Source organism: Filicampus tigris, chromosome 22 (genome assembly GCF_054856515.1).
Source record: "Filicampus tigris isolate MCC_2025a chromosome 22, RoL_Ftig_1.0, whole genome shotgun sequence".
Lineage (NCBI taxonomy): Eukaryota > Metazoa > Chordata > Actinopteri > Syngnathiformes > Syngnathidae > Filicampus > Filicampus tigris.
Genome location: NC_141238.1, coordinates 8964401 through 8976022, shown reverse-complemented (window position 1 = coordinate 8976022; position 11622 = coordinate 8964401). Strand labels below are relative to the sequence as shown.

Here is an 11622-nt window from a genome sequence, read left to right as displayed (position 1 = left end):
TTTGTGGCCTCTTCTCATGGTTTCTCAATTTTTCTCAATTGTGTTTGGAGTTTTTTCTTGCCCTCCTGGGGGTTAAGATGAGGGGACGTCCTTGTGATCTTTTTAAAGCCCTGAGACTTTTTTCATTGAATAAATCTGACCTCACTAAACTTTTTGAATTTTTGAATGTGTCTTTTCGAACAGTCAATTGTACACAGAGTTGAGTACAAACAGAATACAGTTTTTGTAATCATTAACCATGGCAAATGATGTTGGACCTACAAGGTAAAGTACCGGTATCAAAGACAAGAACATTATGCTGCAGCATAATGTATACATAGGAAGTAGTGGTTCAGTCTTGTGTCAGCGTTAATTACATTATAAGACACATTATAAGACAAACGCTGCAGTGCAAAATGCATCTAGCAAACGGTTGACTCATACGTTACGATTTTATATGCAATGGTTTTTATCTTTTATGTAGCAGCCACTATTGATTGATTGTCTTTATTTCGTGCATGTAAATAAAATAATATTCAAATTAAAATTGAGATACACATAACATTTTTCTATAGGTCAAACAAAAGAAGAAAAAATTAAACATATGGCAAGGCAAATCAGACTATCACTTGCTCGAAAGGGGGTATGAGGTACGTATAAACTAATATCTAGTCCTATATACCCCTTACATAAGATCCTACTTTTCATCTGATATTCTGTACAGTATTGAAAAAATACATAAATAAAAATAAACTATGATTAATACAATTATACAATACTTTCTAATTATGTAGATATTTAACAACTATAACATGAATATTACAAACAGTTACTGGTCATAACATTCTTATACAGGTATACAAATATTATAGGACATTTTATATAAATATAAGTTTCTTCTTATAATGCAACATCATGACATTATTTTTTAGAAATTATAAGTGGAAATATTGAGTATTATAAGTAGAAACAGTACAATGTCAACACGTCGATGTTGCAAAGGCTTTTCTAAATTTCTATACTATAGTTAAAAATAGCATACATAACCATATAAAATACAATACAATACAATACAACATAATCACGTTACTGTCACGCTTATACGCTGCCTGATCTTCAGAAAAGAGGGGGGCCAAAAGTAAGCGGCGTTAATGTGCGTTTTACATGTTGTTGTGACAATGTAATCTTTTTTATTTTCATCACTTTATTTTCAAATTTTTACTACCATCACTTCATGTTGAAAATGTAAACGCTTTTATTTGCAAATATTTATGACCACAAATCTTTACGACCACCATCACTTCCTTTCTGAGAATACCCTTTCCGGTCCAACAATACCCCTGTCTGAGATTACCCCTCCTCCGGCCAGATCCCCTTGAAAATTTTGGGGGCTTGGAATGGAAGAAATTTCTTCCAGAACCAATTAATTTCGTAAGTAGCGACCTGCTGCGCATGCGCGCAAAGATCATGCCCTGGACTCCGATTTTATTATATTTCATTAGCAGAGCTGGGCAGTTCATCCCGGGGCCGGACCGACCGGACGCCCACTTTTGGGCGGGGCGTGGGGGCTGACAACTTTTCAAAAAGGGCTCGACTAAGCAAGGCCAGAAGTGGATTTTAGTCCGGCCCACCAATTGGCCCTCGTGCGTGTGACGTGGTCACGAGCGGCCAAATTTCATCTCAGCCTACTCGGCAAAAGGCTTCTTTCGGCCTCTTTATACTCCCGCGTCGTTATAAGTTTTATGAATATGGGCGGAGGGTCAAGGCCGGAAGGGTACCCAGGTCAAGGCCAGACCGGCAAAATGGGGTCAAGTGCCCAGCTTTGTGAGTATATGATCATGGGTTCACACTACTTCCAAAAGAGTACCGGTAATATAAAGTGCTGTTACTGAGTATATCTTCAGCATCAATACGTGACTTATTGGAAGGAAGCAGACTGTAGAAGGAGTGTAAGGTTGTGTAAGACTATGCGGAGCTAAATAGTTCATGTCTAATTCAAATCTGGTGTGGCAAACTCTAGTGGCTCAAATTGGAATTACAATTTCTGTAATTCGGTTTTGCGATTTGTGGCACATTCTGCCGGGGACTTAACCCATCAATGAGAATCAAATCACATCACCTTTCATGGCACTGCCGTTACACCTTTTGCGCTCTTGCTACATCGTCTTTTTGTTGCACCAAATCATCACATTTGACAAGACAAAAGGTTTCTCTCCAGTGTGGGTTCTTGTGTGGCGTTTTAAGCTTCCCTTACGAGAGAATCTTTTGTCACAAATTGAGCACGCAAAAGGTTTCTTTCCAGTGTGTGTATTTGTGTGTTTTTTTAAGTCTCCCTTCTCAGAGAATCTTTTACTACAGACTGAGCAGGGAAAAGGTTTCTCACCAGTGTGTGTTCTTGTGTGTGTTTTTAAAAGTTGATTCCGACTGAATCTTTGGCCACAATCTGAACATGCAAAAGGTTTCTCACCAGTGTGGATTCTTGTATGACTTATTAAGTGTCCTTTGTGAGAGAATGCTTGGCCACAAACTGAGCAGGCAAAAGGTTTCTCACCAGTGTGGATTCTTGTGTGACTTATTAAGCTTCCCTTCTGAGAGAATCTTTGACCACAGACTGAGCAGGCAAAAGGTTTCTCACCAGTGTGGGTTCTTGTGTGCCGTAACAGAGTTCCTTTGCAAGAGAATCTTTTAGTACAAAGTGAGCAGGCAAAAGGTTTCTCACCAGTGTGTATCTTCATGTGTTGTTTCAAACCTTTCTTGAATGCAAATGTTTTACTACACTGAGAACATTTCCAGCGTTTGTTGTCAGTGTGACATGTCATATTACCAACAGACTCATCTTCAACGGCAACAGCGTGAGGAGCGTGTGACGAGTCGTCACTATCCGATAGTGGCGCGAAGAGGCTGTATGCTCGTGATCCTTTACATCGGTCTCCATCGCTTTCTGCTAAGTGTTGACATGAGCTGCTGCCTGGAGGCTCCGCCCCTCTGCTCGTTTCACTTTGACCTTCATCTTCACTTTTGAATGGGACACCAGTCGATGGCAACTTGCAGATATCCTCCTCCTCCTTTCTGATGTAGGGGGCCTCCTGTCCCTCCTCATCTACGCATAGGTGCTGTGGCTCCTCCTCTATTTTAATGTTAAAGGACTGCGGCACCTCTTCGTCCTTCTCTTCCTCTTTAATGTGAGGGAGCTTTGGCTCCTGTCGCTCAATACGAACATCTTCACTGATGTCTGCAAGACACAAGACAAACACACATGGTATTATGGTTCTCATTCATAACAAAGGTTATTAGGAGAGGCAGAGGACTTAACATTACGACTTACTGTTTGGCATTAGCCAATTCACTTACTGATGGATTTTTGATATGGAGCCTATTGTTGGTTACATGTGGAAAGAGTTGCACCTGTTGAGTAGTGGAAGTGGCACTGGCCTCATATACCCAAGATATAAATTCAGTAGGTTTTAATGACTATTTCATATTAGAGTGTCTTCATGGTGTATTTTTCAAGCGTCTTCAAGAAATCTTTAGTTCGACTGCATTCATGGCTATATCGGTGTCCTAACCTCACTAAAATCAAAGTTTCGCAATGTCAAAAATTTATATTATAGCTTCAAATGCATAATTTACTCAATTACTCAAGTCCCTGTAAAGTGAAAACAAATGATCTTCTAAATTTGACAACAGAATAGCAATGTTAACAAGACTGGCAAAAATGAAAGTATCCAAAAATTGCCCAGTATATAAAATAAGGCTCCAATGTCATAAAAAATAGAGCCAACCTTGCAGCTGCAGGGTGGCGTGAGCTTGTCCAATGGCAATCAAAACATGTATGTTTGTACAGTGTTAGCTGAAAAATGTGTGCCAGCTGGCTGCTGCTTTGAATCAACAGTCTACTCACGTGCAAAGTAAAAATAATCAGAGTGGCAAATGGCTTGACAAGACCAGAAAATACCATTTGCTTTAAAATCAAATCAAATTTTATTTACAGTATTTTACGGACTATAAGTCGAAAGAGTCAAAGACCATGTATGTTGCAGACTTTTATGTTGTTCCAACATCATGTGACCCCTTCCCAAGCTTACCAAGTCCTAGATGCTGCCTATGACTTCGCCATTGTAAGTTAACCATCTTTTTTTTTTTTTTTTTAATTATTTTTTTAAGTAAGGTCTAGAAGACTTCGTTGACATTGACTGTACTTTTTGATGACTCTTTATCACTTGCACAGCAGTAATTATTCGGTACTGCAGCACCTGTCACATCCCAAATGTTCTTTTAGTACCGTATTTTCCGGACTATAAGTCACTTTTTTTTTTTCATAGTTTGGCCGGGGGTGCGACTTATACTCCGGAGCGACTTATATGTGAAATTATTAACACATTACTGTCATGGCTTGTTAGTGCTGACTTGCATTTATGATGTTTTGCCTCCCTCTGCAGGCGCTTTAGCGCTAAAGCGCAACATTTATGTTTATGTTTTGATATTTTTTTTGTTATAGGAGAAGTTACAGACATTTGTTACAACTAGAGCTGGGGAGCCCGTCCCTGGGCCGGACCGGAGGGTCCCTCCGGCCCGGCCAGATGCCCATTTTTGGGGCGGTGGGGTGGGGGGTGACAAATTTTTAAAAATGGCTTGGCCGGAAGTGGATTTTAGTCCGGCCCACTAATCGGCCCTCATGCGTGTGACGTGTTCGCGAGGCCGCCAAATTTCATCTCAGCCTACTCGGAAAGGCTTCTTTTTAGGCTTCTTTCAAAACAAATTGTGTCCGGGAGGAAAATCAAGCTGCGCGCAGCACTCAAGTATGACACTGGCACATCATGCACTTCCCTACTTCCGGAAATACACCGTAGCAAGCCTGCTGTGTAGTGGTTTGCTGGCATGCTTTTATTTTGAAGGCCGGGAAGTGTGAAGGAGGGGAGTGTGGAAAATAAGTAACTTGAATGCTTGCAGACTTGTCGTCTGTCGGACCCAAATAATTATACAATACAACAAAAGCAACCCCATGGCTCGCAATGGAAGTAAGTACACGCAGCTGGGTTGTTGTGTCTTTCACAACATTATAACTTGGAGAAGTCTCGGAGCTCAGCTTCTTTTTATTGCGTAAACTGCATTCATTCACAGACTAGTTGAATCACTGATAACACTTGAAATTATATCAGTCCGTGCATGTCGCGGTGTACTGAGGAAATCACAGGGCAAATAACTACGCCTGGAAAAGTAGGTCCATACTAGGCTTGTCAAAAATATCGATACTTCGGTACTTACTCGTTACTAAATATTTTTGAACGGATACAATACTAGCTTGCTGCGGTATCGATATTACTGATACCAAACCACTGACTTCGATACCAACAGCGCTTTGCCAACGTCTGCTCCTAATGGTCTGCTGCTCCCGCACACACTGCCGAAGCCTGCCCCGTGCGCCCCTCCCTCCCTGCTCTGCCGAGTGCAGACTGCTCGTCGACTCCCTAGTTAGCCGCGCCCATGAGCTACAAACGAAGTACAACCGATTTTTTTTTTTTTAAAAAGTGTGCGCCTCGGGCTCCTGCAGCCGAAGCTGTGTCGCAATAGCACGGAAGCTCGCCCCCACTCGGGCTGCCGTGGTCCTTTCGGTCAGCCCCTCCGTTCACTTCGTACCGGATGGCAAGCGCGGGCTGCGGGGTCGGCTTCTCTGAGCGTGCGCCCGGCCCTTCCCACGGATTTCCCCAGCAGCCGCCGCGGTGGCAGCGGTCGCCCATCGCGGGGTCGCTGATCCTGCTCGGGCCAGGCCGGCCCGGTTGGCTCATTCGGCCGACGCCGAGCCATAGAATGACGCGTTGCCCAGCTGCGTGTTCAGAAAGCTTACCTGGCTTAAAATGTCATTTTTTTTCTTCTCTGGTTTATGTACATTTTAAATATGTTTCATGTTTAACATGAGGAAAATGGTCAAAAATGTGTTCTTCTTGGGTTTTATTTACATTTTAAATGTTTTATGTTTAACATGAGGAAACTGGTCAAAAATGTGCAAATTAGTCCAAAAAAAACATGTAAAAAAAGAATCATGATAAAATGAGTGTGATTTTATTCATGATATTTTTGCCATATCGCCCACCACTAGGCGGAACATTTTTTTTTTTTTTTGTTAGTACTATAACAGTATATTGCAACACACTTATGTGTTTTATTGTTTTGTGATGCCAATGAGGGCTTGTGGCAAACACTGTATGTTATTTTTTGTTACTTTGAGTACTGGAATTTCCCAGTTCGTGAACGCATCACTCCTTTCGTGAGAGATCTTTCTGCTTCGATGTCAAACACGGCATACACACAGTTTTGGTTGTTAAAAATGTGAGTTCACTGACTAATGCCACCTTAATCCATATTAGACACTATAGTATGTTAGCGTAGCAAAAAGGACATTGTGTCAATGTACATCAAACACACACCGGTTAGGGCTACAGATAGCTTTCAGACACAACTGAACGTGTCAAAAATGAAAAAAGGTTTTAGCCACGTGCTCCTTTCTCGATTATCGAGAATCCCCGTCTTGCTGCCACGGAAGGTAAGTTTGCATCGTAAGTAGTTGTGGATGAAATGTGCCGTAACTTTAGGACTCTGTTGCTAACACCGGGTAGCCTTGACACCCCGCCTCACTACCCACAATGCTTCTGTGATCACGGATGACCTGAATCACCGCAACTGAGCATGTGTGCCCTTGACAGTTTCAAAAGAAAAGCATTGCACCAAATAAATAAATATAAAAATAAACAACTCGTCGACTTAAATTAATTGTCGACGATTTGGATCGTCGACGTCATCGTGATTAGTCAACTAATCTTGGCAGCCCGACTGAAAATGACATCACGACTACCCAGGGCTCAGGTAACGACCAATCACAGCTCGCCTGTTTTCTAAAGCTGAGCTGTGATTGGTCATTATCTGAGCCCTGAATAGTTGTGATGTCATTTTCAGTCGACAGAAGTGACAAAATGGCCGAGAGATGGCTAAAAATGAGTAGATTAACTCTTATTCCACAAACAGTATTTATCAGAATGCCATGTTTCAACTAGTGGGCCTGCTGGGAACATATTCTTGAAAAAAATGTGTTTGGGTTGATTTCGCCTTTAAAAGCAAATGTGATCCTACACTGACAACATTTCCGTCTTTTGTCGTCATCACCCACAAACTTGTCATCATCATGGGGAGCAACGTGACAACATGTCGTCAACTCTCAGATTTTGTAGCTAAAAAGGCCGTCTGCTAGCGGTCCTGCGCAGTGATCACCATCATCTTCTGTTGTCATGCGTTGACATGAGCTGCTGCTTGGAGGCTTCGCCCCTCTGCTCACCTCACATTTATTTTTACCTTCGTCTTCACTCTTCAAAGGGACACCAGTCGATGGCAGCTTGCACATATCCTCCTCTCTAATGTAGTGGGGGTCTTCTCTCTCCTCTTTCATGCAAAGGTCCTCTGACTCCTCCTCTTTTTTGATGTAAAGAGACATCTGCTCCTCTTCCTCTTTGAAATGGCGGACTTCCTCATTCTCCTCTTCCACTTTAATGTGAGCGCACTCTGGCTCAGCACGAACATCTTCGCTGATGTCTGCAAGACAAGTCAAATACACATGGTTGATCTATGGAATGAAGGTGATTCGGACAGCCAGACGAGTTCAGATTACAACATACTGTTTGGCATTAGCAAACCGACTTACTGATGCATTTTTGGGGGGAGCCCATCTTTGCGCAGGGTCTGACGTTGCACATTATTTAGTGGTGGCCCCATCAAAAGCGGTATTGGTTTCGTATATTCATAAGATAATGCAGAAGTTGATTATTTGTGTCTTTACACTGTATCATTTAAGATCACTCCGAGTGATTGGTTGGGTTTTCTCGGGGTACTCCGGTTTCCTCCCACATTCCAAAAACATGCGTAGTAGGTTCATTGGACACTCCAAATTGTCCCGAGGTGTGAGTGAGTGCGAATGTTTGTCTCTGTGTGCCCTGCAATTGGCTGGCAACCATTTCAGGGCGTACCGTGCCTACTACCCGAAGACGGCTGGGATAACCGGGTTGGATAATGGATGGATGAATAAATATTAAGGGCCCAATGTGTAGAATTTAGTGCCATCTTGTGGTGAACTGATAGAATGCAACAACCGAATCTCGAAGTGAGTGCATTTTGAAGCGCATGCAGTCCGGTGCCTCAGAGAAAACATTCGTTGCAAGCCTACCACTACAGATAGACCGGGCCGATTATCGGGAGGGAGGGATGGACGGTAGGACGGAGAAACTCTCTTCAGTGACAGGCTCCGAGGAAGGCTGCAAGTGACAGCCGAAACTGTCAGCACGGTAAGAGAGTTTTCTCTTCACAAAAAAATTGGAAGATCATTGTCGAAACAAAACAAAATTGAAAATCATGAACAAGATGAGCCTATGCTAGCGATTAGCGATAGCGATTAGCATTAGCGATACTTATTAGTATGCTCAGTCAACAACCTACAATCATCCACAATTCAGCTTGTATATAAATGTCATTACACACAATTGTCTAGGTTGGTTTCAGAAGACGATTGAACAAGACCCACAAACAGGCAGACATGCTAACAATTAGCAACCGCGATTAGCATTAGCGATAGAGATAAGTATGTTCAGTCAACAACAACGTACAACCAGCCACAATTCAGCTCCTATATAAATGTTGCATGCTCATTACACACAATTGTCTAAGTTACTTACAGGCGATGGTTGAACAATAATAAACCACAAACAGGCAGTTGCCGTGCCTTGGCTGTGTGTGTGTGTGTGTGTGTGTGTGTGTGTGTGTGTGTGTGTGTGTGTGTGTGTGTGCTCAGCACAAAGGAGATGAAGACATAATTACGACCGAATACATAAATACTTTTGGAGACTTCTACATGGTCGGGGACAAATAAAAGACTTATTTAATCTTCTACAACCGTTTTGGTGAGTTTAAAGTTATCTTACCGCAACTTTCTTGTATGCTACATGTAGCATCGTAGTTCGGTGGATGTGTACTAAGTGCACAATTTCCTCCCAAAATGCGACTTATACTCCAGTGCGACTTGTGGTTTTTTTTTCCTTTTTATTATGCACTTTATGGCTAGTGCAACTTGTACTCCGGTGCGACTTATAGTCCGGAAAATACGGTAGACTAGACTTCGACTTCCCCCTGGAGGGTTAAATTTAGCCATGCTAGCTGTCATTACTTGGAAGTAAATGGTTGGACTTTCACAACATCCCTGCGGTAATCGAGTAAAAGTCTACCTTTTCCCTCCAAAAGTGAATGCAAACCAGAATTGACTGTCCTCTGCCACCGGGACAGAGAAGAATGCATTACTAATGTCCACCACAGTAGAAAATAGCAGCATCTGGCCTCAAATTATTTAATAGTGTATGTCACATATGTCAAAGTCAAGGCCAGGCTCGGATTGTGGTGAAAAGTTATTTAGAGTAAAACACAATTTATTAAGAAATACTTCATGTTGAAATCTTACGTTTTATTATTAGTAATTGTTGGCATTTGATAAATTCATTGAGTTTCGATGTAGTGTTGAGATGTCCCACACTGTGAGCAGGCATTGAACGCTCCTCGATCGCTAAGTGTTGATAGCGAGAGATGTGGTTTCTTTTCTTTTCTTCGACACAGCTAGCTAGAAGTTTGCTCGTGCCAGCAAACTCAGTAGTTGCAGATTTCCCTTGTTTCACCATGTTTGTTGTTGTGTGTAAATGTTAAAAGATGGGTTTAATCATTTAGGTTCGTGTCAGGTAACTGCTGTACATAATAGCCTAGATATGTTCTTGTGAGTGATGTCACGTTGATGAACACTAGTTAGTTATTTCGGATAGTATGCTAACTATTCTAGTGATGAAACGTGTGAATCTGTATTGTATGTTTTGTTTGGCTGTTTAATTTTCAATACAGTGAATTGTAATGTTTAGGCATATTGTTAACTAATGGATATGCATTGGATGATGTTGCCAGGTTATTCTTTGTCTGTGTTGTTGCAGACCACAATAAATAGACGTGTCAAGTGGAATACGGGCCTGTGTTTTCTGACAGGAGCACCCACATTCATACCTTGCCACTCTAAAATAGGGTCAGCTGGAGACATCATACCAATCATATGATCCTCTCCGTTTTACTTCACATTATGTACAGTTCATACAATCTTGCAGCCCGAGTCAACCAGGAAATTGTTTCAAGTTTGGCAGGAGAAACGCAAACAGAAGTGACGTACAAGCTGCCTCGCAAAAGTAGCAGTAATGTACTTTATTTTATTTTTTATTTAGTAACTCTGAAGATAAAAACACAACAGCCAGGGGGGGGGGGGTGACAAACAGAGGCAAAGAAATATATTACATATATATAAAGTGTGACATCATCAGCAGGCGCGAATCTGGACATTTTAAAACATTTCAAAGAACATTCTATCGGTCCGGCCCTCGGCATGTCACAATTATTTTTTTTATTTGGCCCTCCGTCCATTTGACTTTGACACCCATGTTGTATGTGGATCAGGCACACATGGCGCACGTTGGAGGACTGCTGCATTGACAGCCTGCAAGTCCTGAATCCACCTCCAACCAGTGGATGGGGGAGCTTGTTACACAAGGAAAATTGCACATAGAATTACCACACTCTATAATCACTTCTGCTTTTAGTAAATCGTTTAACAGCGGTCTTATTCCCTCGAGTGCGTCTGGTTTTAACGGGTATTGACGCACACAGGGCCTGTATTCAGTTGTGGGCCTAATTTGAACCGGCAATGCTCTCTTTATGAGACCTACATGTGATGGTCCTTGTGACCACAATGTTAACGGTACAGCTCCCAACCATTTTTCCTCATCCTCTGTCAATGTTAACAAGGCAGAGGGTACTTTTCGTCAATGGAGGTGAATCTCCTCCTGCACCTGTGTGGTCCGAAAAAATTGCTTTTTTATGCAGTCCCGTTTCATCACTGGAATGGATTGAACAAGATATAAAGCTAAAAAAATGGCATATGTTAAATATTCAGTTAAGTATACAAACCTGCTCCGTCTAGCACAACACGAGGCTGCTTGCAAACTTCGCCCAGCAGTTGAAGATGTTGCTCGTTCTCTTCTTTTATTCCACAAAGTTCCTCCTCGTACTTTGTTGTCGCCATTGCACACATCTCCACACGACAATCGCAACAAATGCGCACTTCTTGAGCGCTGTTTGACGATTAGTCGTGTGCTTCTCTTTGTTAGCAAGCTAAGCTAAGCTAAAATAAGATAACAAGGCGGAGAAGCATCGGAGTGCTGAGACGAGTTCATCCGGACACAAAGACTTGATAAATGATAGGTCGTGGTCCTTTAAAGTAGTGATGGACGTCCTGTGTGGAGGCTGCATTGGGTAACTTCAGCACTAAATCGGAAAAAAAGATTCAGCGGAGCTTGTTTTGTTACGGATCAAAAAACCGTGCACAGAAGACGTGTGGCGGAAGTCATACAGGACACGCCCCGCTGTGATATGATTGGCTGCTGGAAATTTGCTCAGGCGGCGAAGCGTGTGTGGAGCACTTTCATCAAGTCACCTATAGATGTAACCATTTACCTGCAAATTGAACCACGCCATGATACATTTTATTAGTTTTGCTGGTTGTAATAGAATTGTTGAAACATTTCA

At 42.1% G+C, this 11622-nt stretch overlaps 1 protein-coding gene across 2 annotated transcripts; it reads right to left on the bottom strand.

The window, feature by feature from the left end:
* Positions 1 to 476: 476 nt before the first annotated feature.
* On the bottom strand, positions 477 to 11422 carry LOC147126858 (uncharacterized). 2 transcript variants are annotated; one of them, XM_086022136.1, is made up of 3 exons: positions 11005 to 11422; positions 7324 to 7560; positions 477 to 3211 (listed from the first exon to the last, which is right to left on the bottom strand). In XM_086022136.1, exons 1-3 carry the CDS (start codon positions 11126 to 11128, stop codon positions 2136 to 2138), a joined length of 1437 nt encoding a protein of 478 aa, XP_085878262.1. In that variant the 5' UTR covers positions 11129 to 11422; the 3' UTR covers positions 477 to 2135. The 2 variants fall into 2 exon arrangements, with proteins under 2 accessions (XP_085878262.1, XP_085878263.1); XM_086022137.1 differs by having other exon boundaries at positions 3065 to 3211; positions 7307 to 7560.
* Positions 11423 to 11622: the final 200 nt, after the last annotated feature.